General features: G+C 41.4%; 1 protein-coding gene and 1 pseudogene across 1 annotated transcript; one reads left to right on the forward strand and one right to left on the reverse strand.

Moving 5' to 3' along the window:
* Window positions 1–790: 790 nt before the first annotated feature.
* On the reverse strand, window positions 791–5,207 carry LOC149195746 (uncharacterized). The gene is made up of 3 exons (XM_089405419.1): window positions 4,496–5,207; window positions 4,059–4,110; window positions 791–1,587 (listed from the first exon to the last, which is right to left on the reverse strand). Exon 3 carries the CDS (start codon window positions 1,517–1,519, stop codon window positions 1,082–1,084), a length of 438 nt encoding a protein of 145 aa, XP_089261545.1. The 5' UTR covers window positions 1,520–1,587; window positions 4,059–4,110; window positions 4,496–5,207; the 3' UTR covers window positions 791–1,081.
* A 746-nt stretch (window positions 5,208–5,953) lies between these two features.
* Window positions 5,954–7,332, forward strand: LOC149195747 (scarecrow-like protein 18 pseudogene; annotated as a pseudogene).
* The last annotated feature ends 18,477 nt before the right edge of the window (window positions 7,333–25,809 follow it).

Raw genomic sequence — 25,809 nt, forward strand, 5'->3', positions numbered from 1 at the left:
GTTCCTCACCAATCCAACCCTTGAACACCGACCCAAATCCACCCTCACCCAAAAGGCTTTCTGGACGGAAATTTCTTGTTGCACGTCTAAGCTCATTGAAAGTGAAAACCTTCAAATTTGACGAAGAGAGGATCTCCCTTTCAGACTTCGGGGTAGATGGTAAACTCTCCTAATTCAAGAATCTCAAGAATCTCAGAGCTTCATTGTTAAATCTACAATAGCAAAAAATTGAATGAGTTTATACAACTACCTGTGAACCGACGCTGGCCTTTTTTCTGACAGTGCTATTTGGGTTTGCACTCCCAGATTTAGGTGCCTTTGTGCGAAGAGGAAAATCGATGGAAGGAGTAAATTTGCAAATTTGCAGAGTTGCTGCGATGGCATGTCAAACATATGAACCCTTTCGATTCTGGAGATCAGTTGTCAGATAATAACTTCCACCTAACATCATCTAAAGGTTGAAAACGTTCTAATAGTCTAACATATAGAATCGACAGTTTACTAATTGACACGACGATAGTTAGGGAGTTGTTTTCATAGGGAAACGCCTTACGGCGTAATTACAAATTAGCAATGTATACATGGGCAAGAATTATCTTGTAATCGAATAGAATGCTAAAACAGATAGTATGTGGAAGCAGAATGATAAGTCAAGCAAATTGATAAAATGTGTGTATTGAACCTCATAGCTATCCCCTTTCTCCAAGACCTTCACATAACAAATTTGCAATTTGCCTGTTTCAGACATAATCAGCCTTTGAATGCCTAATGATTCCTGCTGTGTTGGCAATGCTTCCAAATCAGAATCAAATACTTGCAGACAGAACTTTTGGCTTGAGTCACATGATGATGATAGTGCTTTCAACCTGCCCTGAAGAGTCTCATACTTTGTGGAAGGTTCTCCCATTCTAGCACAGTTCTGACGTCTAATCCTTTTATCAGCAGCCATCATGGCAGACAAAGATCTCAAATCTAGCCTACCCTTCAAAAAACTCTCCTCTATTCGAACATCTGTAAAGTTTGGCAAGTTAAGAAGTGGTGCTAATTTGTCATAAACTGGCGGAATTTCAAAAGTAACTCCCTATGCTATCTCCAATAAACCAGATGATGTTGTATGAGGACCTTGTTCTGGGGCAATGTCAAGATGGTTGTAATTCCCTCGATTCTGGACTGCATCGTCTATATGAGGACCTGCCAAAGCAGGAACGTCTAATCCATGTGGAGTCCTCTCATATTTTATAACCATCTGAGAGCCATGACTTAATTTCTGACTTTTCCCGTTTGATGTATGCTTTGCAGTGGAGGGACCTATGCGGGCAGCAGCAGCTGCTGCTGCTTTCAACTTATTGGCTTTCTTGAACTTTTGTGTATGTTCCCCTAGTATGGTCTGATAATATTCCTCTGATATGTGCTTCTCAAAGTCATCATCGTCTTCATCATTGTTGTCTGCATCTTTCTGTGCAGATGAGTTATAACCAGCCTCTGGCTCAACATGGTACCGTTTTCTTTTTAAAGCCATCTCTGATGGTAAATCCGATGGCCTCTCAGCCCGACCACCATTTATTTGTGCAAGCACTGTGTCATAACCTGCTTCATTAAAGTCAAAAGAAACAGAGCAGAATGATCAAAGATGTTAATCAAATTATCCCAACCCAACCACTTTTACATTGTTGTTAAACAAGCAAGTAAAGAAATTTCATACAATGATCTCTGCCTAGTTATGATGGACAAAATCAAGGGAAGCCCAAAAACACTCCAATAGATTTCTATAATTCAAAGTAACAAATCAACATCATCTTTATGGCACCTTTAATTCCATTACTCTCATCTTGAATACAGCCATTGGAAATTCAATACCAAAAATAGGGACCTTTCATGAGGGAGAAGGTGGCGTTATTCTTCCAGATAGCTAGAAAACTAAACAATCAAGGCTAACTAATCAGCACTCACAAAATAAATAAAATGGTGAATATTGTTGTAAATAAGTTTCCCCGACTAGCGGGGCCAATCACTTCAAACAATTTATAAATGGATGATGAATATCTTGGGCAAAAACAAAGGTAATTGACACAAAGGTGTATGAAAGGTTCGTGTAATAGACAAGAGTATATGGCCTTCCCACAGGCTACAGCAGTAGCAATTTTAATGTGCGGGTTAAAAAGTAGAGCTTCCCATTCCAGAGAGTTTGGAGATTCAATACAAGGAACGCGACAACTTTCAATAGGTACAAGCCTCGAGGTAGCATTACTCTATGGGCTAGTCAGAAACACTAAAAATTCAGTATTGGCTAATCAACAGCCACAAAATTCATAAAATGACAAAAATTGATGTGAACGAGTCTAGGCCGGGCCGTGAAGCAAATCATTTTAAACAGCGATAAAATAGGATTACAAATCTCAGGGGGCAATAATGGAGGTAATTAACACCAAATACCACCAAAGGGTCATGCAACAAACAGTACTACACATACGATGGCCATTAACCCATGCGGCTATAGTTTGGATCTTGTGCTCGGAGGGCGACCGTGATTGTCCAGGCTAAGATACAGCTAGATTCTTGTTCTTGCTACTAAAAACTAATGCAATCACACCTATAGGTGCCTACTAGATCTTGTTATGCTCATACCTCCCAGTGCATATGCAATAAATAAATATAATTTAAACAAACAAACAAAAAAGAACACGGCGGTCGTACAATTAAGTGTGGGAATTCATGTCCAATAACTAAATAACCTAAATTGTTATCACCTCCAGGAGCAGTGATTAGACTTGTACCGTACTCTCTTGCAATTTTACATAAACACCAAATCAATTATAGCCAAAATTGAACCCCAATTATAGCGAAACCCCGAATTTAAATAATAATGAAATTTGCAAAAACCCTGAAAATTCACAGACAATGTGCCAGACACCGTGAACCACCAGGAAAAAAAATTATAATTTCTACAGAAATTAGATAGGATTCACATCACTCAATTAACAAAACCGAGAATATGCCCACACAACTGAATAACCTAACACTGAGTAAACCCAATTTCAGCCCAACAACAAAAGAACAGAACCCCAAAACTGTATCTCAAACGAGCTGTAAAAAAGTTGTACCTTTGACAGGGCGCCTGCCTCGGAAATTCAACGGTGGAGGGTCTGTATTTCGTTTGGGAATCGAACCGGTGAACAGTGGGTGGTCAATATCTCGAGTGCCTTGAGGCTCCTTACACTAGAATAAACCTACTAAACTTATAAGAATGGTGGAGAAATCTAGGTTTTGAGGTTATGCGGGGGTTTGGACTTGGCCATATCTTCTTCTACCATATTTCTAATGCTATGCCGCTTGCTTGCTTCCTGTTTATTCTGAGATACCACTTACCCCGTGTGAAAACCAACTTTATCAAATAGGATCACCCAGACACAACAAGAAGATCATGCCCAAAGGTATGGTGATGGGCCGGCTCGATACTTCCGGCCTTGAATTTGACAACAAGAAGATCGGCCTTGAATTTGACAACAAGAAGATCATGCCCAAAGGTATGGTGATGGACCAGCTCGATACTTCCGGCCTTGAATTTGACAATGGCAGCAGTAGGGCTTTCTCGCACGATGCTCATGGATCCCTGGGCATGATATCCACATCTTGGAAGTTTCTCGTTTTTCTTAATGAACAAAGAGCGTAGGAGGGTTTTGCTTATGAACAGAGAGCGCAGGAGAATTCAGAGTGCAGTGCATGCTTGCCAGATGCCAGATGCGATGCGCGCCCAGATGCCAGATGCAATGCGCGGCCAGGGATAATCAATTGAACACTTCGAATCAAACGGTGAATATTAATTCCATCGTCTAACAACGAAATCAATGGCACAGGAAAGTACAGAGTGGCACTGGAGGGGAGTTCTTCCCAGAGGAACGCCTTACGGCGTAAATATAATTTAAACAAACAAACAAAAAAGAACACGGCAATCGTATAGTTAAGTGCGGGAATTCATGTCCAATAACTAAATAACCTCTACTCAACGCAATTGTGCATAGAATACGCAGACAAGGTACTAACAACAAGAATGAATGTACCTGAAATGGAGACAGAAGAAACTGTAGGTACTAACAACAAGAATGAATGTACCTGAATGGAGACAGAAGAAACTGTTATCACCTCTAGGAGCAGTGATTAGACTTGTACCCTACTCTCTTGCAATTTTACATAAACACCAGATCAATTACAGCCAAAATTGAACCCCAATTACAACAAAACCCCGAATTTAAATAATAATGAAATTTGCAAAAACCCTAAAAATTCACAGACAATGTGCCAGACACCATGAACCACCAGGAAAAAAAAATTATAATTTCTACAGAAATTAGATAGGATTCACATCACTCAATTAACAAAACCAAGAATATGCCCACACAACTGAATAACCTAACACTGAATAAACCCAATTTCAACCCAACAACAAAAGAACAGAACCCCAAAACTGGATCTCAAACGAGCTGTAAAAAGGTTGTACCTTTGACAGGGCGCCTGCATGATAATTTGTCGCTGAAACCCTCGAAAATTCAGCGACGGAGGGTCTGTATTTTGTTTGGGAATCGAACCGGCGAACAGCGGGTAGTCAATATCTTGAGTGCCTTGAGGCTCCTTATGCTAGAATAAACCTACTAAACTTATAAGAACGGTGGAGAAATCTAGGTTTTGAGGATATGCAGGGGTTTGGACCTGGCCATATCTTCTTCTACCATATTTCTAATGCTATGCCGCTTGCTTGCTTCCTGTTTATTCTGAGATACCACTTACCCCGTGTGAAAACCGACTTTATCAAACAGGATCACCCAGACACAACAAGAAGATCATGCCCAAAGGTATGGTGATGGGCGGCTCGATACTTCCAGCCTTGAATTTGACAACAAGAAGATCGGCCTTGAATTTGACAACAAGAAGATCATGCCCAAAGGTATGGTGATGGACCGGGTCAATACTTCCGGCCTTGAATTTGATAATGGCAGCAGTAGGGCTTTCTCGCATGATGCTCATGGATTCCCGGGCATGATATCCATATCCTAGAAGTTTTTCGTTTTGCTTAATGAACAGAGAGCGCAGGAGGGTTTTGCTTATGAACAGAGAGCGCAGGAGAATTCGGAGTGCAGTGCATGCTTGCCAGATGCCAGATGCCATGCGCGGCGAGAGATAATCAATTGAACACTTCGAATCAAACCGTGAATATTAATTCCATCGTCTAACAACGAAATCAATGACGCAGGAAAGTACATAGTGGCACTGGATAAAATTTAAAACTATATTGCCACTACAATATATAATATTAATATTTGATGTTTACAATTTTAATGATTCAGATAAATTTTTATAAAATTTAAAACTAAAATGCCACTTTCCCTTTACGCTTTTATACACATCAGGCCACCAAGTACATGTAATATTACTTAACCGTCACACCAAGATGGTGGAATATTGTTTGACATCTGAAGATTACACCACATAATTTCCAAATGGAGTGACAACACACAATTCAAGTCAACAATAGATTGCTCACATTACCAACGCCCAACTATCCATAATAATGTTTTGAAAAAATAGTTGACGTTTAAATAAAGTGATTGCTTAATTTTGCATAAGTAAAAAAAAATTAATTAAATGTGGCAATAAATTAAAAAATTTAATTAAATGTCGCAATGAATTAATTCAGTGCATAGTCTTGTGTGCATCAGTGTGGGGATTGATCTGAACCATTCTTTGAATATTTATCTGACGGTTGAAGTTTGCAAACAAGCTAACAATGAAATAGATGGCAACAGTGCACAGTTAAAAAAGCATTAGTCATCATAGCATTGAAGGTAAATAGTAAAAGAAATTCATTGCGTTCAATTCAATACAGTTTTCATACCAGAATCCGCATCTGATGGCTGCGATCTCTATTTGACCGAAGGCCACCGTTGGATTGTCCAATCAGATGGCTTGCTGGATGCTCGGACACCTGGACGGGCTTATTCGCTTTCCTCCAGGCACAAAGAATTCTCGAACGCGGAAAAAATGCACAAAGACAGCGAAAGAAATTTTAAAGCTGACGGTCATATGGCAGGGAGGGGTGGTTAAACGACCATCCGAGCTTCAGCATTTAGTCTTCTCCGCACTTGCATTTTATTCTGAGGAATTTAGCTCCGGCCTTGGGGTTTTGTATCGACGAACTTCAAGGGAACGCATGCACAACCTGAGGAGGGGAAATTTGTGTGTCCTTCGAGCACAGTTGTGTGTTCTTTGAGCTGCATTTTCATTTGGAAGGAAAGAGTCGTGAGATTTCAGAAAAATGAGGACTCGAGGCACTTTTTCCTCAGCCAAAGTCAGTAGTAGGACCAGAGGTGCCCTTGACGAGAACTCGAGTCGGCGTATCTTTGTTTGAACCAGGTGACATGCTTCATCCGCTTCGTGCATCTGACAACGAACTAGGCAATACTCGAGGCACTAGACACCAACTTGCCTTCGATTCACGTCATTGACATCAATATAATGCAGGGCGTGCAGTGGCCTCCCTTCATGCAAGCCCTGGCCGAGCGCCCGAGTGGTCCGCCGAGTCACATCTGGCTCACCGGCGCCGGAGCCGAGGCCGAAGCACTGCGCAAGACCAGGCGACGGCTCGAACGATTCACGCACACTCTCGGCCTGCGATTCGAATTCAACCCCTGGATCGTCGAGGATGACATCAGCTCCCTCGCAATCTCCACCCGCCTGGGTGAGTCTCTCGCCATCAGTTGCGTTCTCCACCTCCATGAACTCCTCGACGAAGTCCACAACGAGAGGCTCAAGAACTTTCTCGTCCGAATCCGGTCACTAGAGCCGAAGGTCGTTGCTCTGGCAGAACGTGAAGCAGACCACAACCACCCCACTTTCACAGACCGTTTCGTCGAAGCTCTGAACCATTACTTCATCCTCTTCGATTCCCTAGAAGCCACACTGCCCCCGAAGAGCCAGGAGCGTCTCGACGTTGAGCAGGTCTGGTTCGGCCGAGAGATTACCAACATCATGGCCTTGGAAGGACACAGCAGGAACGAACGCCACCAGAACTGGTCACAGGGTATGGGCTCGCAGGAAGGGTAAGCTTTCGTGGCGGTTGCCTCGCTGTAAGCCCCCGAGACTCCCTTGTAAGCAACGCGGAGATGGGATCCATGATTATTGCAGTCACACTTCCAATCGAGGTGATTCTACAGATATGGATGAATTTCAGCGCACGGCTGATTCAGAGAATTGTAGCATTACAAAATAATTCCCCCCAACACAGAGAAACAAAAAAGCAGGGTCTACAAAGGGATGGCTCTGCTTAGGTATGTATCGATTTTACCAATGTTCGTTAGCTTAGCTTCTTCTGGTTCTGTATTAGGCCTGCCTGAAACACAGCTTGAATGACAGCAGGCCTAAAACACAGCTTGACTGATAGCTTCTGCGTGAATGACAACGTGACAACTTCAGCGTGAATGACAACTTGACTGCTTGAGCCTGAATGACCAGGTGGACTTGTGCCAGAGCAACATGCAGAGTAGACACGACAGACACATTGCAACAGGGACAAGTCTTCCCATCTTCATGCAGCAACTTGTACGTTTGAAAGTACAATGTGCCAAGCATTATCCCAAGCATTAAACGTCTAGGATTAATGCTGGCATTCACAGGTTGTTTTAAACTTCTTTAACACTGTTTGGAAAAAAATAATTATATGTAACCTATGTTTTTGCCTTCCGCCTGGGGAAGAGACCAAATAACGGGATGTTTCAAACTGTTCTAACACTGATTGGAAAAAAATAATTATATATAACCTATGTTTTTGCCTTTCGCCTCGAGAAGAGGCCGAATAACACAATAAATTGTTATGTATCCAAAAACTTTTAGTTTACTCCCTCGGCACTAAGAAGTAGGTCACAAATAGGGCAACTAATGTTAACATCGTGGTTTCCAATTACTATAATCCCTAGCCATTGCCAGATAATAGAGACTAATAAGATGGGCAATGACGCAACCAGTTAGATTTGATCTTGGGTTTGTTCAGGATAACTTTCACCAATTACCGATTATCCTAGATTAAAAAAAAAAATTAAGATAGACAATAACAATTATTGAAATAACAAATGAGAGAAAGTAAAAAAAATCATTGATATACTTGAAACTCTTCCACGTATGAAGTAGGGATTATCCCATATATTGAAGTATTGTAAATGGTGTGTTTGAGGGATGGATTAACAAACCGCATAATGCCATGGAAAACAATAAGATTTTTTTGACAATAATTTTGTTGCAATGATTATTACGAAAATATATTACCATTTTTTAAATAGCTAATTTTATTTTCATATCATTACCTAAATAAAATTTAAAACGTGTTCTTTATACTTGCATGTTAAATCTGATTAATATCTTAATTTGTTATTGCATTTTATAATTTCACGTGAATGGCATTAAACAATTTCATGTACATTATTTAGATTGTGACAAACAAAATGTGGTGTATTTATGGAAAATAAATAAATTATATGAATTTATTTTTTCTCAATTGAAAGTGTATGATAAGGTTGTTAGTTTTAACTAATTTATTAATCACACAGTTAGTTTTAATTAATTTATTAAAAGATTAAAAACAGATTGTTATTAAAGATAATACTAAAATTATAAGTATATCAAAATGGAAAGAGAAATTGTGATAATATTCAAGATATTATTGTATTAAAATTTAAGAAGAAATTGTAGGGTGATAAAGAGTTAAAAAAAAAAACTAATACATAATAAAAAAGTGATTAATTTAAATTTTAAAAATAAAAGTATCTTTCTATCTTAACTAGTGTAAAGAAGAAAAATTGTTAAAATAACAAAAATTCCTCTTAAGCTTTATTATAAAACTAGTCAAGAGTTTGTCACTTATGCCACACTAAAAAGGTCAAAGGTAAACAGTGTTTTCTCTTAAATTGTCCAACTTATACTCAAAGTAGATCTAAATTTCAAAATATTTATCACTACTAACAATTTAGACCTTTTAACTTTACAAAACTATTATGTTTTTAAAATGTCTCTCATTACTTTTTGAACATAAAGATATGTTTTTAAAAAATTCCAAATAATATCTTACCTTATAAGCATATATTTAATCTTAGTGGATATTAATCATCATATTTATTGTCATTTAAAAATAACTTAAAAATTAAATAATATATATATATATATATATATATATATATATATAAAAAAAAAATTGTAATTAAAAAATTTAAAATCGTAAATTTATTTTATATTAAAAATTATGATTTCAACCAAAAAAACCAAACCTTATTAGGATGATAAAAAATAAAATATTTAATCTTATTTGTAAAAAAAAAATATAAAAATATTAATTATCTTTATGATAAATTATAAATAATTAGCCTAGATTAAAAAAAATGAAATACATAAGAAATACATAATATATTATTGCAGTAAACTAAAAGAATCATAAAATATACATGATGAGCAAAACTATTAATACAGAGTCATAGAGACTGACGAGGTGACTGAATATGCCCACAATAATCATCATCATCTTCTATTTTAATGTTGCAAAATTGATATTCCTATGTATACACCACAGGTTTATATGTATACACCATAGGTTAAAATGCGTAATTGAACCGAGAAGCATGCATCACACAATTTAGGGAAGACTGCATAATATATTAAGTGAGCTCACACTTCTCCATGGAGATCTTGGGATTCAAACAAAGGGGTTAATTTAATATACACCTCCCTCCCTAGACTCATTGATTTATGTCATATGATCTTCATTTTCAACATTCAATATTAGAGATATTAAGTACATATGTTAATGGTCTGTTTTAATTTGGTATGTACATTTAATATATATATTGGTTTTATTTTTAATATATATAAAAAATATATATTTTAGTTTTATTTTTAATATATTATATTATTGTCGTTTTCAACTTGAATTTTTTTGTAAATTTGGGTAATTTTTTTTTTTAATCTATGTTGAATACTTGTTCCCATGTATTTGAAGTACTCACGTACTGGAAACTCAAGCAAAATAGGTAATTAATTAATCTTAAACATTACAACATGCAAATTTTCCTACATTGTATTTACTAACTAAATTTAGAAAACTTGGTTAACTCTTTGCGATTTTCACCCCAATATGCTCCCAATGATTATGGGGATTTAAACATTGTTTTCACCCAAGTCAATCCTGTAATTCAAACTTTGTTTTCACCCATGTCAATCTGAATGTTTAAGCTTTGTGTGCACGCTCTTGACTACATGTAACATCAAGCATGCACTACACTACACTAAAGTGGCACCCAACCAAATTCTTCACCTTTATCGACTATCTTCACTTTTTTATTCCCCAGTCAACACAACATTTAAACTTTGCATGGTTTTTCAATCCTCCTAAACAACTTTTCCACGATGGCTTCATGGGAGTAGCAATAGTTTATTTGTTAGACTTTTGGGAGGCTTTTAAAGCTTATTTTCCCAAAACTTAGCATGGATTTGTTGGAATCACAAGTTTGATTTATGGACTCTTCACAATCCAAGCTCCCCAAGGAGTTTTTTAAGACGTTGAATCCATATATGTAGTCAAAACCTAGTTTAAACAACACAAATCAAGATTTGACCAAAAATAATTTCTCTCGAATTCCGGACAAAAACTCCAAAATGTGCAGTTCAGTTATGATCTAGGTGGATATTGGTGGCCACCCGCTAATTACACTTGGATCCCCACCAGGGCTTCTTTCAGTTTTTCTAGTTTCCTTAATTATAGCACAGTTTACTATTTTTAGCAGTTTTTCGGGTCGTAAACTTCCGGAGCCGTTTTGAGGCCCTAAACGACGTTTTTTGGGAAATCTACCGCCAACGATTTTTTTCTTAAAAAATCGTCTTTTCCGTCGTAGTCCTCGGAGAGATCTTTCCAACGGGCTATCATGCGCATCAAACAGAGATAATACGACCAATTCGCGACCCCGAGAAGTTGATGTACCAACTTACCCAAAAACGGGGCCCACAATTTGGCGTTTCATCTTCTAGGGTTGGGTTTTGGAATGTGAATGGTTTTCCATTGTTTCCCAACAATAAATAGGCCTTTGAGCCTCATTGTAATACAATTCAGAGGCATGTAGCCACCACATCTCTTCTCAGAGATAAGCTACCATCGCCCTAGCTGGTTTATTTCCATTTCTGTTTGTAAGCATATTTCAGTATTCTACAGTAATGAAATGAGGTAGTATTTCCGCTGCATATCTGTCTTTATGGTTATCTCTGTATTTTATTGCGTTCCTGTTTAAATATGGATCAGTGGTATCAGAGCGGTCTGCTTTTCTTCTCTGTTTTTCTTTGCATGTCCCCAACGAGGTCGGGATATAAGGAGTTAGGGCTTGAACTGGTCGAACCTTTGCAAGACCAACCTCGCAAATCCCAACGGCCTCCCATGGCGGATGAAAAGAAAGACGAGGGGGCAGGAGATCCTATCAAAATCTTGCTCGAAGAAGCCCTCGAGTGACAAAGGAATGCGATGATGGACAACTTTGTCCAAATCCTTCAGCGGCTACCCAGGGGCGACGCATCAGCTTCCAACAGCAACTCTGGAAATGCCACACCATTTAAGGTACAAGTTAATTTTGAAATCCCCATATTCGAGGGTCAGATAGAAGCAGATGCCGTCGATAAATGGTTAAATGTGCTAGAGGGTTATTTTTCTGTTCATGATTTTTCCAGTCGGGAAAAGGTTATTTTCGCTCTTCTCAAAGCAGCCCCCCACGTCAAGGATTGGTGGGAAACCTACTGCGAGCAGAAGGATGAAAGTACAGGCTCACTATTTTCAATCGCACTGACTTGGAATTCATTCCGAGATGCCATCAAGGAGCAGTACTACCCTGTTGGAAGCTATTAGGATCAATACATAAAGTGGACCATGCTACGGCAGGGAAGGGACCAAGACGTACCAGAGTTTACCAATATTTTCCATACCCTTCGCACAAAGTTGGGTATCAAGGATACAGAGTAGCATTTGGTACTCAAGTACCGTGGTTGCCTGCACAAGTACATCCAAGAAGAAATAGAATTCCTGAACATCTCCTCGCTCGGCACGACATACCGATATGCCGTCAAGGTCGAGCAAAAGTTTAAACAGAAGAAGCGAGACTTTGGGTCTGCGAATCCGAAACAAGGGAAAGGTGCCCCCAAACCATAGAACAAGGGACAAAGCCAAGGCGGGGTGGCCCAAGACAACCCGCCAAAGCTGCAAGCAAAGAACAGCACCGCAAAGCCGAAAAAGGACACCGGAAAGTGGTGTGAGTTCCATAAGGGCTCCACTCACAACACAAGTGAGTGTCGGGCCAAGCAGTCACTGGTGGCCGAGCTAAACATGGTGGGAAATGAGGATGCGCAAGCAGGGCTCGACCAACGGGAGAGGCTTTATATAAAAAATGTGTCATAAATAGATGATATCATATACAATATGTTATATATGTATTAACTGTATGAAAAGTGTCACAGGAATGACAAGGATAGTTATGTCTTGCCCCAATATATAGAATAAGTAGATGTGTAGAGTTTGTGTACTACCATAAAGGATCTGTCATTGACTGAGGACACTGCTTCATTAGTAGATAAGGTAGGTAAAACAAAGTATTTGGATGTTTCTAAGTCTTAAAAGAAGGCCATCTTTGGAAAAGGGTATGCAATAATGAAAATGATAGGATATTTAGTAGTCGGAGGAATTGGTAATCACGAGCAAGGGTCGTGGCAAGTTCCAAATGTTTGAAAGAAACCTAAGGGTTTGGGCATAGGTACTGACATGAAGAATCCTTCAGTAAGCCTCACTGATATACCCTCTAACTATGTGGGTCCTGTGATAGCCCAATAGACCACTTATTCAGTTGCTGAAGTAACAAAGGTCCCAATGGTAGAATATTTGTATATTACCATACACAATAAATGGGTTAACAAAGGCTCAGGAGAAGGCGGAATAACAAAAAGGGAAAACCCGCGAAAAGAAGTTCATTCCACTGATCCTCCAAGTGAGGGAGATAAACAACGGGTCACCTCCTCAGTAGGACATTCTCATCCCCCACCCGAGGAAGGATGGCTCACCTGAGGTAGGAAGGTGAGGAAGGAAATGAAAAAGAAAATGAAGAGGGTTATAAGAAAAGGAAAGATGAAAGTGAGCCCTCAAAAGAAGATATAGATCCTAAGAAGGCATGGAAAGAAGAAGAGTATAAACCATCAAGTTCAATTCCTCACCATATGAATAGTGAGTCCCTACCGGGCCTTTGGTCCCTTTGTTCACTTTGTTTAGGTAAACACAGAAAGGAAGGTGACTCTGAGTCAGAACCCGATAAGGGGAATGACAAAGGGAAGCAGATTATCGATGCGGAGCCCAACGCCACCGTTGCCACCACGAAGATCCAGAAGGAGGAACCTGAAGATCCAGAGGAGGAGGAGCGTCTCTTCCACTCCCAGATGTGGGTAAAGGGCTCCCCGCTACAGTTCATTGTCGACAGCGGGAGACAAAAGAACCTCATTTCGGCAGAGGTCGTGAAACGACTGGGGTTACCGACCACAGCACATCCACAACCATACACCATCGGGTGGCTGCACCAAGGATGGGATCTTCGCGTGAGCCAACAGTGTCGCCTTCCATACAACATCAAGCCCTTCACGGATGAGGTATTGTGTGACATTTCTCCCCTTGAAGTTTGTGATGTGTTATTAGGACAACCATACTTGTGGAAGCGACATGCTGTGTATGAGTTAAGGCCCCGTGCTGTTATTGTTACTTTGGGAAATAAGTTGTACAGGATACCAGAGGTAGCACCGCCTACCGCCATCTCTTTGGTTACTGCAAAACAATGCAGTAAGCTCATTTCCAAAACCGGGAAGTTTGTTTTCCTGATGATACGCCCTCAAGAAAAGAAGAAGACGGTGGCCACGACCTCTAGACAGGGCCCCTCCGCACGACAACTACAGATGGACAAGGTCGTGGAGGAGTATGAGGACATCTTCACCTCCCCCGTAGGGGTTCCTCTGCACTGTTAGGTCAAGCACTCCATTGATCTGACCCCAGGTTCGCCGCTGCCCAATGGACCAATCTATCGGCGCTCTGTTCTGGAGAACGATGAAATCAAGAGGCAGATTCAGGAGCTGCTGCAGAAAGGTCACATTCGTCCGAGTTCATCGCCCTGTGGGAGCCCGATTGTGTTCGTACAAAAGAAGGATGGGACTTGGAGACTCTGTATTGACTATCGGGCGCTGAACAAGATCACTGTCCGTAATAGGTACCCAATCCCACGGATTGATGACCTCCTGGACCAACTAAAGGGGGAAAAATATTTCAGCAAGATCGATTTGAAGTCAAGATATCGCCAGGTACCAATCGAACCCTCCGATGTGTGGAAGACTGCCTTCAAAGCCAAGGAGGGCCTTTTCAAATGGTTGGTTATGCCTTTCGGATTGACGAATGCTCCTGCAACCTTCATGAGGCTAATGGACGACATCTTGCGGCCATTCACCAACTCATTTGTAGTGGTATACTTGGATGACATCTTGATCTTTAGCAAGACTTGGGAAGAGCACCTCCACCACATCCGACAGGTTCTCCAAACACTGCGACAACACAAGTTATGTGCCAATTTAGAGAAATGCACTTTTGGCATGACCCAGGTTCAGTATCTGGGATACATTATTGATGAACGGGGGGTGCATGTGGATCCAGCCAAGATCCAAGTCATTCAGGATTGGCCATCTCCAACCACTCTGACAGAGCTTCGCAGCTTTCTAGGCCTTGCCAACTTCTACCGCAGGTTCATGTTGGGATTTTCTCATATCACTTGGCCCTTGAGTCAAGTCACCAAGGGAGGAGCGAAAGCAAAAATTTTTTGGTCTGAATCTCAACAGAAGGCATTCACAGAGTTGAAAGATCGACTCTGCAAAACACCAGCTCTTGCATTACTAGACTTGCAACAACCATTTGAGGTCGAGACAGATGCCTCAAACTATGCTATTGGGGTAGTCCTTACTCAACACGGGCATCCAGTGGCATATCACAGTGAGACACTTTTAGACACAGTCCGGAAGTATCCCACTTATGACAAAGAGATGTATTCCATTGTGCAGGCCTGCCGACAATGGAAGCATTACATTTTGGGGAAGGAAACGGTCATCCACACAGACCACCAACCCCTGCAGTTCATACAGACCCAAGGGAAATTGCAGAATGATCGCCATCAGAAGTGGTCCACATACCTGCAACAGTTCCATTTGAATATCAAGTATAAGAAGGGCAGCACCAATAATGTTTCAGATTGCCTCAGTTGACCACCGATCATGGCGTTAACCACCGTGCTCAACTCTTGTGGGCACGAGACTTCTGATTGGCCACTGCTCTACAAAAGCGACCCGGAATTCGGCCACACATACCAGACACTCTTGGAGGGTCAGCATGTTCCAGATTTTCACCTCCAGGACGACCTGTTATGCCACCTGGGTCACCTTTGTGTTCCTTCAAGTGAGCGTGCCAAGATGATCTGGGAAGCACACTATAGTCGGGCTGTTGGGCATTTTGGGGTCGAAAAAACGGTTGCAGTACTGCAGAAATATTTCTATTGGCCAAATCTTCGACAGGGTGTCGGGAAGTACATCAGATCATGCACTGCTTGCGCCATTGCCAAACCGACCATCAAGAAGCAAGGCCTCTATACCCCAATGCCTACCCCTAGTCGACCTTGGGAATCCATCTCCATGGATTACATGTCAGGCCTTCCTTCCACTAGGCATGGAAATGACTGTGTTTTTGTGGTCGTCGACAGGTTCTCGAAGATGGCCATTATGGCGGCCTGCAAGAAGAATATCACAGCAGAAGCCACTGCTAAACTCTTCTTTGAACGAGTGTGGGTACACTTTGGTATCCCACAGTCTATCATTTCAGATCGGGACAGCAGGTTCCTCATTACATTTTGGTCTAGTCTCTGGTCGATGCTGGACACCAAACTCACTAAGTCCACAGCCTTCCATCCTCAAACTGATGGCCAGACAGAGGTCGTCAACAGGATGATTGTACACATTCTGCGCATGTACAACTCAAAGCATCCACTCACATGGGACGAGAGCCTCCCCTATGTTCAGCACAGCTACAACCGGGCTCTCCACAGCTCGACTGGCCACAACCCTTTTCAGGTGGGATTGGGATTCCAGCCACTATGTCCCATCGATGTGGCCATGCCATTTGCAGCTACTCACACAGATTCTGCTCATGTCCAGTCCGAAACAGATAAGGCAAACAACTTTATTGAGCACATCCAACATATTCGCCAGCAGGTCCATGACATTCTGGAGAAATCAAATGCCAAGTACAAGCAGCGACATGATCAACATCGGGTGCCACACAAGTTTCAAGTGGGCGACAAAGTCTGGTTGCATTTGCAAAAGGAACGCCTTACTGGAGCCCTTCGGAAACTCAGACCACTTCGATATGGTCCTTACACCATTACCAAGGCTGTTGGAGACAATGCATTTGAGCTCAACATTCCCCCATTCCTCGGCCTGCACCCAGTATTCAATGTGGACCGCCTTCGGTCATACTTTCCACCATTACTCGACACATCCGACATTGCAGAACAACTCACACCCACAGAGTTAAATCCAGATTGCATGGAACAAGCTACAACTGATCAGATCATGGACACACAGATCAAGCACACTCGCCAGTAGAATATCCAACTGTATTGAGTTGTCAAAGTAGGCCAACTCCTTCACCAGGGCAAGTGGCTCACCAGGGACCAAGTTCAACAGAAGTTCCCTCATCTCATGGAGAAACTCAACGCAATGGGGACCATTGCTTCCTAAGGGGGGAGGAATGATCTAGGTGGATATTGGTGGCCACCCGCTAATTACACTTGGATCCCCACCAGGGCTTCTTTCAGTTTTTTCAGTTTCCTTAATTATAGCACATTTTACTATTTTTAGCAGTTTTTCGGGTCCTAAAATTTCAGAGTCGTTTTGAGGCCCTAAACGACGTTTTTTGGGAAATCTACCGCCAGTGATTTTTTTGTCAAAAAATCGCCTTTTCTGTCGTAGTCCTCGGAGAGATCTTTCCAACGGGCTATCATGCGCGTCAAACGGAGATAATACGACCAATTCGCGACCCCGGGAAGTTGATGTACCAACTTACCCAAAAACGGGGCCCACAATTTGGCATTTCATCTTCTAGGGTTAGGTTTTGGAATGTGAAGGGTTTTCCATTGTTTCTCAACAATAAATAGGCCTTCGAGCCTCATTGTAATACAGTTCAGAGGCATGTAGCCACCACATCTCTTCTCAGAGATAAGCTACCATCGCCCTAGCTGGTTTATTTCCATTTCTGTTTGTAAGCATATTTTAGTATTCTACAGTAATGAAATGAGGTATTATTTCCGCTGCATATATGTCTTTATGGTTATCTCTGTATTTTATTGCGTTCCTGTTTATATCTGGATCAAGTTCTTTATTTATGATGATGATTAATATACACTAAGATTGGAATGGTCTATCAAACCTAGAAGGTAACCAATTATTTGAACTTGAAAATACTTAGGGTTTTATTTTTGTGTTGAAAGAGCATTAAATGAATTGTTCCAAGATCAACATAGTTTTCTTGAGTTAAGACATTAAGAAGGTTGGTTGAGAGACAAAATTTTTTAAATTTAGATTTAATGTGAGTATAAGTTGGACAATCTAAGAGAAAGTTATTTTCATCTTCAACCCACCTAGTGTCACGTAGGTGACAGACTCTTTCAACCCAAGGTGTTTTTGGAATTGAAAAACTTCAAGTTTGGCTATGTAGCTAATCAGAATTTGTTCTTATTTTGGGAATGTTTATTTTCTTCTTTACACTAGCCAAGACAAAGGGATAATTTTGGCTTTCAATATTTGGGTTGATCACCTCCTTATAATATCTTAACTTATTTCTTTCCTCTAACTCTTTATCACCTCAAAATTTCTCCTTAAATTTTGATGTCATCACATTTTTAATAGTATCCTTATTTTGAAAAATGATGTCCTTTATCTCCCATTGGTCCTGTGAAGGCTATGTATTCTTATGTCATCCCCACATGAGCTAAGGGTGGTGATTTTGGAGGGAGTTAAAATCATATTTAGAAAACATTTTCTATTCCATGTTCTTGAGCATTATATTACACATAAGATACCTAGCCATAGTCATGCTTTCGATAGGGGAAAGACTTTCTTCGATAAGGAGGATAGGATACGATGCATTTCCTTTAATCTAAATGTAATATTTTACCTTAACTAGTTGCAAGACTTAACATGAGTTTATACAAGTTCAAGACTCATGACTTGAAAGAGTATGTTGCAAAAAAATTGTCAATGAATTCAAAGGCTCAAGCTATCATGACACAATTTAGAAACATATTGTATGTGACTTTGAGGGGAAAGTCATCCTCTCTTTTTCCATAAAAGTGAATATCTGTAATTTTAAAAGAGTTTAACACAAACATTGACCTTATTAAATCTAAAAGCGATGAAGAGGTGATAAAAAATGATGAATATGTGATCTGGATTGGATCATTATATTGTTTTTCATCAATCTTGATGCTTTTAGAGTGGAAAAAGTGGAGGAATCAACTCATAGGACATTTTTTTACTGGCATGACCCAATTGGGAAAATTGGGGTTTGAAACCTTTTGGAAGCATTTTGAGGCATTAAATGACATTTTTTTTTTGGGGGGGCGGGGGATTTGTTGCTTTAGGATATCACATTTTTATGCTATTTTTCACACAGATACCTTTCCAACAAAACAAGAATCACCTAAATTGGAATATGTACGCAAAAATTATGCCACTCATAAGTTGACCTTCCTATTTTGTCCACCATAATTTGAAAAGATGCAACATCAGCCCCATTACTCATGGAAAATGGACTAGCCACATGATCATGATGAAGGAGACTCTAGAAGAGTCCATGTCCCAACTCTAGATAAGATTTGAAGAAGTCAAACCTAACTACTAGTACACTATTGGGTTGTGTTATAACCAGGCCACTACGAGGAAAAGCAGTGCCATTTTTTTTGAGTGTATTTTGTTCTATAGATGAGTAGATTAATCGAGAGGGATAGGGAGAGAGCACACAAAGATGATTTGTTCATTATAATATCCCATGGGCCACAAACCTTACTTTGTACTTGCATTCATTTTCTATTTAGAAAAAGAGAGCATAGTGACCTTATCTTCCAGCTGGGTTTTTCTCACGAAAGGGTTTCCTAGGTTATATCTTGTGTCAAATAGTGCTGGCTTGATGGGCCCTGACCCAGGTTCAACGTTAGTCAACCGAGAAAATCCTTACACTACTGGCCCTTTTGGCATCAGCCTGTAGAGCACGGACCGAAGTCTCACTCGAAGCAATATGGGGGGATGTAGGAACCAAGTTTCTGCACCTTGAGATGGTTGTGATGTCGGTCTATACTTCCTAATCCTGCCTTTGTGCAGATCGATAAGCCTTTAGGGCTTATCAATGTTCCTACTCTTCCATCCTTTAGTACCTCTGCGAAGGTACTCGACTGATCTTCGCGCAGCCCTAACCCGAGGTCTAGGCACTTACACGCCTCTGTGACTGCGTTACTGTATAAGTTCCCAAGTTATCTTAAGTGTTACCTAATATACCATGCATTTACAGTTACCTTCGCGTAATCCCTTACTCTTGCTTGCATTCAATTAACAGATATAATCAAATACATTCGCGCATCAAATAAGCATTATAGTGTAAACCTAGATCGTAACATAACATAATCAAATGCATTAAACAAAGATAAAATACACAGTGATTGCAAAATAATTCTCTTTATTGATATCTCAAGTTCAGTATAGACTCTATCCGCCCTGCACACATAGCTGCAGGGGTCCGCACACTCAGTTGCGGACTTCCACCCTAGGCCTCTGCACACTCAGCTGCAGAGCCTTTACCTACGTTAAGACTCAAGAACACTTAGAACTTCCTACCAAAAATCCTTCTTTCCATTACTACTCTCCCCTTAGACTCTTCTAAGACTCCCTTTTTATACAATCCCATGGTTTGCAGACCATGCATAGATCTTTAAAACTGACATGATACTTCAAAAAACAAGGGCAGACAACCCTTTGACCTCTTTGCGCTTTGTGACACAAAAATGCAGAGACTTTACATCTTTATTACAAAATTTGGGCCTTCTGCCCCAAAACATGGGCTTTTAGCCCCAAAACTGGCTCTTGGGGGAACTCGTTCCCAACAGGCCCCCAACACAAACATGGTGACTCACCCTCGAGTCACTTTGTGGGTGCGGAGATCTTGGCGTGAAGATGCCCCAGCTCGACCTATACGACTACTACCTTGGCGGTGCATTGCGCGGCTGCCTGCTTTATTTCTTAGACCAACTGCTCTATTGCTAGCCACACACTGTCAGCATGAAGCTTATGCTGAGTCTCCTGCAGACTAGCCAACTTGCTTTCAATGGAGGCCATGTTCAAGTAGGCCTCGTCCAACCAAAGCTTCAAGCGCACCTTCAACACTGTCTCTTTGTGCTAAGATGCATCTACCTGTTCCTTCATTGCCTTGGCCTCCTGTAGCTTTGCGAGTCTCTGTGTGAGGGCAATAGTACGTGCTGTCCCTTGTACCTCATTGTAGTACTGTTACAGCTCTTTCGCCTCTGTTTCCATCCTCTGCATAGTAGGGTCTTCTTGTAGGATGGTTAGTACTTCGAACAACTATTCAAAAAGAATTGTGCAATCCGCCACTACACTCTCTACTACCACTATTTCTTCTGTTATAGCAGTTGTGCACTGCTCCTTGACTTTTGGTGGGGTCGAAGGCTGGGCCCTCAACTACAATTCTGCAATTTGGAGGTTCAGCTCCAACTGAACCTTTTCCAATTCTGTGCCGGCATCGCACACCCCCATAGCGAGTTTGCGAACGCGCACATCTACTGGCTCATTCGTAGGAATGGCCAAGTCCAGGACCATTTGGCATGCTTCCTTGATGACCTAGACTACGCACTTGTTCTTATCGGTCACATCATTTGGAGTGGTGATGGGAGAGTCTCGCTATACGACCATCTGAGCATTGTTAATGATCTGCTCGCTATTCACCTGCAAAGCACGCTGTTCGCGGGCTCTAAGTTCCGTGATCACCCCATCCTGTAGCAGGTGGAGTGCCTTGCTAGGAAGCACTGCCAAGTACAGCCCTACTCCCTTGAGTGCATTGGAAACGGGCTTGTCAGCTTTGGTCTCTGTTGTCAGTGCTCCATCTGGCAACACTATGGCTCGGGAGTCCTTCGCACGAAGCATCCCAATGGCTTCTGAAGTACCAATGGCCAAATTGGTGGATGCCGCACTAGTTTGTGTTGCCCGAATCTGTAGCTCTCACAGATTCACCTGAATGGCCCCCAACACCTGCTTCTACTGCTGTTCAAATTGCTACAGCAGTTTCGCAGTGGCATCCCTCACTGTATCCCCAATGTCATTTAGATCCCCCTCTGTTAGGGTGATCGGTGTTGTTGGGAAAAGTATCCATTTAGAATGCCCCTATCCCACTCTAAGGTGTGATAGTGCCTTAGCAACAAACAAGGAAAACTATTTCCGTATTCTTCTTTATGAAATGTAAACGAAGAGGAAGGATGTAACTAACCTGTGTCTTCCGCTAGTTTGTTGATCCACTCGCTCTCCTCTTTGTTCGCTTTCCCGCTGCCTGCTCCCTCACTGGTCCAGCTTTACCAAGTTCCTGCAAGATTACAGAAGAGGAAAACTACACAAAAGACATAGATTTACATTCATAACTAGCTTAGGATCAGATTTAAGCTAAACATGCAAATATAACAAAGCATCATTGATATACAAACATGTAGGAGAAACTCAAATAGTTTTATTGATATGATAAGAAAGTCCAAGAGGAGATACAACCAAGTGAGTCCCGATCCAGCATCTACCTCCCAGCAAAGGAATCCCTTCCTCACCTCCAACAAAGCATAAATCACCCAATGCACTAATCTCAATCTCAAACCAACAACAATTCTCTGCAAAGTACAAAATTCCAGCCTCTGGATCTCTGGGATGAGGGATCCATATATAGATGTAAGCAGAGAGGATGAGTTAGCTTATGTTTTGACTTGTGGCTTCTCTCTGTCAGTTCTTGCTTCCACTTGGGGGCTGAGAGCCTCTTACTCATCACTGGTCAAATTCATTGAGGCAAGTGTCATTGAGGAAGATTCTGGAAGCTTCCAGTGTCTGTACACCTCGCGGAATGACACTGCCATTTGGCATTTCTCGCTCAGCGCACCCTGGTAGTGCATTTAGGTACGTTGCAACGCACCTAGCTAGTGTATTGGGGTGCATTGCAACGCAGGCAGCTAGTAGAGCATCTGAATTGATCCTGATTTGACTAGTTCTGAGTGGTTTTTGGTGGAGAACTTCTGGGAGAAGTTGTCATTGGTTGACCTTGTTCCTTTAGGGGCAGGAACAACACTTTTAGGGACTTTGGATCCCTTGGATTATGGACATTTCATGCTCAAAGCTTTAAGGCACAAAAATGTCTATAATAGTTTCCCCCTAAAGTATGAGGCCGTTTATCGGGTGAAATGCTTTATTAGGAGGATCCGAAGTTCTTTCAATGCTGGGAGGAGACCTGTAATAAGATACAATACAATACATTATTTTTCATACTGTTTTCATGATCTAGCTGAGGCGGTCATTCCCATGCTCAGCTTTATAAATTCATTTTTCTGTACATAGGGCAGACAATCGTCTGATGGTAGACTGATGATTCTGATGAAATCGTCATCCTTTTGGTAGGATGATTATCTGCTGCAATGCTGTACATGTCAATGTCTTTATTTTTCCTGAATATATATCGCAGCCCGGATGGATGAAACTAGATCCGGGGTCTTCAATCTCGTCTGATCTTCACTCTAAGTACAAGTCGATCCATGTGAGAAATGTTCTGAAGTCGAACATGGAAAGACATCGCTTGATTACTAGTCAATGATGTAAACTGTTAACAAGCGCGAGAAGAATCACCAATAATGATAATGACCCTCAAGGTACTGCAGTACAATTCACGTGGTGTGAATAAAGGACTTGGCGTCGAACACCACACAAAATCTTTCGGTGGAAGGTCATTGATGTATACCTGTCGCCGGAAGTGAGAAACTTGCCATTGAGGCATGCAAGCTTCAAAGTAATGAAGGGGTGTTCCTAGATCAACTTCTTGGATAATGAGCTGATGTCGACAAGAAGCGATCTGTCAAAGGAGGGCCTTAATGTATCCCACATCAGTGACACAGAACGGAGCAAATGATTTTGATGGAGGTGAAAACGATCTGATGATATATGGTTCAGGGTGGCGGTCATGAAAGAATGAAGTATAATGTATGGTAGTGGATGGGACACGGGTGACTCCTCTAGATGACTTCTCTTGAACATATCGGCGACACTTATATGATGGATTGGTAGCATTTACCCCAAAGGTGGATGGTATGGCGAGACCATGGTGGTGAATGAAACAACCTAACCCGACTCAGGCACGGAGTGGAAGTGTCATGTTCAAGAGCGACTTGCTACCAATAAAAGTTCTTTGAGTTTCTTCCCAATTTTCCCCAGTCATTGCTGACCAGTACCTCTTTATTTTTGTCAAGCTTGAGGAGGATAACATATGCTTGTTCTATAATTTGCCCTTCGTGAAAACCCATCGCTATGTTTTAACGAGCCTAGCGATAGTGAAACTCGTTCTCGCCTAAAGACAAGTTTGTCGCTATTAATGTTTTTAACGAGTTTAACGACAAAGATAACTCGGTCCTTTTCATTTTTAGAGAGTCTGAAAAGGTACGTAAAGATAACTCCGGGAGTCCTTTTTCGTCATCTAATCCCTTAAGTCCGAAAAAGTATAAAACAATACAGAAGGGATGAATTTTCGATAGTTTTAACGAGCCGAACAAAACAAGCGCTCGATCTTTTTGTGCAATAATCCCTCAGGTCCAAAAAGATTAAAATCTAGAGGAGGGATAGCACTTCCGGTCACTTTAACGAGTTGGAAGGCCAAAACTCGGAAATATTTTCATATTTTACGAGTCAGATGAAAAGAGCTTAAAGAAGACTCGTCTTTTGAGGAACGAGTGATCAAACGGGTAGCAGCTGATTCCAGGTAAGGGTTGGAATTTTCCAATCACGGCAGTGTCACAAGGATGGCTAGTGAAATCACTCTTCGTAGCTGTTCCTCAAAATGGGTAAACAATCAAATGGAGGTGAATGATCGGCCAATGGAAAAGTGGAGGTGACGGTGCAAACACGACAAAGGCTATAATGGCTGATAATGTTACATTCACGGTGGTTATTTACCGGAGGATAGTTCATTTTTTAACGAGCTTAAACGCGGATTGAAACACTTGCTCGATCTTATGTTTATTTTTTAACGAGCATTAACTATGTGCTAAAACTGCTCGATTAATCCAGTCGCATGATAAGAATGTCTCATTTAAGATGCCATTTTTTATGGAGCTTGCGCCTTACAAAGCTTTGCTCCAGAATCCTTTCTTTATGCAAGTTCGGAAACGACTAATCCTATGAGTTTAAAGGGTTAGAGGTCCTAAAAATTTAAAAAATAAATAGCCGCCCCTTGCTTGCACTCCAAAAGGTTTGCATGCCCCCAGGTATAAAATACGATTTCAAGGTTACCCCTCAATTTGCAAATAAAACATTTGTTCTACCAAGAAAGGCCTACCTCTTTCAGGTTATCCAAAGATTGTCTCATTTGCGCAGCAAACAAACACTTCTTCGGCGATGTCCACCGAGATAAACAAAGGTAAGCGGCGCCGACCCAGCTTACATAACTTTGACAAAAGAATCTTATTCTAGAATAAACCTCTTCCAGCATGGGTGGGGTACAGATTAGTCATATTCTCCCGCGGAAACCTACCCTATACCCAAAGTTTTCCTGCCGAAGTAGACCAGGACGCATGCCCCCTAGGTTCCAGTCATATCCCTCCGAATCACTCGCGCTCATCGGGAGGACGGACCGTGGGTTGAGACATTTCTTGCGTGAAGAGACCATTTAGGGATGGTATATGACTATTTGCGATGCGTGATCCGGGAAATGAAAGCTGGTCCACGAGCTTGACCACTCTTCCTTCGTGCGGAAAACACATTACTCTAAAGAGTGAGGAGACGATGGCTCCCATGCAATAAATATAGTCTTGTCCAAGGAGTAGGTTATAATCCAAGGGTCCTTGAACGACCATCACATTCATTTGAACGGTCTTCCCTTTGAATGTGATAGGCACATTGGGGAGGATCCCTAAAGGTCGACTGGTTCCTTTATCAAAGCCTGTCAGATTTCTCATCTCAGGCAAAAGCGATGGTGAACCAAGCGCTTTCCAAGCAATAGAGGAAAGGATACTCACAGATGCCCCCTCATCAATGATGGTGCCAGCCATGACCATTCTGTATATTTGAACGATAATTCAGAATGGTATGCTTGCTCGCAAACGGTGTCTGCCTAGTTGGTTCCAGTCGAAGGATACAACTAGGTTGCTTGGTGGTGGGACCGAGTAGACGGCCGGGTATCGCTCTGACGAACTTCCTTCCTGCGCTAAAGGAATGGGGGGATTACCCCCGTGTTCGTCAGAGTCTGTGTTGATGAAAAGAATCTGGATGGTGTCATCCTTATCCTCTTCAGTGACTGTATCATTCGAAGATAAAACCTCTGAAGGCAAGACCGGGTCAACTGCCGCCTCGACCTTTTGACTTTTGTCTGGTATGGATTCAGTTGGT

This window comes from Pinus tabuliformis, chromosome 2_2 (genome assembly GCF_031772625.1).
Source record: "Pinus tabuliformis cultivar Carrire ecotype Pingquan chromosome 2_2, CPIR1, whole genome shotgun sequence".
NCBI classification, from domain to species: domain Eukaryota; kingdom Viridiplantae; phylum Streptophyta; class Pinopsida; order Pinales; family Pinaceae; genus Pinus; species Pinus tabuliformis.

What these genes read in the sequence shown, in the direction of transcription:
- LOC149195746 (XM_089405419.1), bottom strand. Translation starts at nt 1,519, where the DNA reads ATGGCTTTAAAAAGAAAACGGTACCATGTTGAGCCAGAGGCTGGTTAT.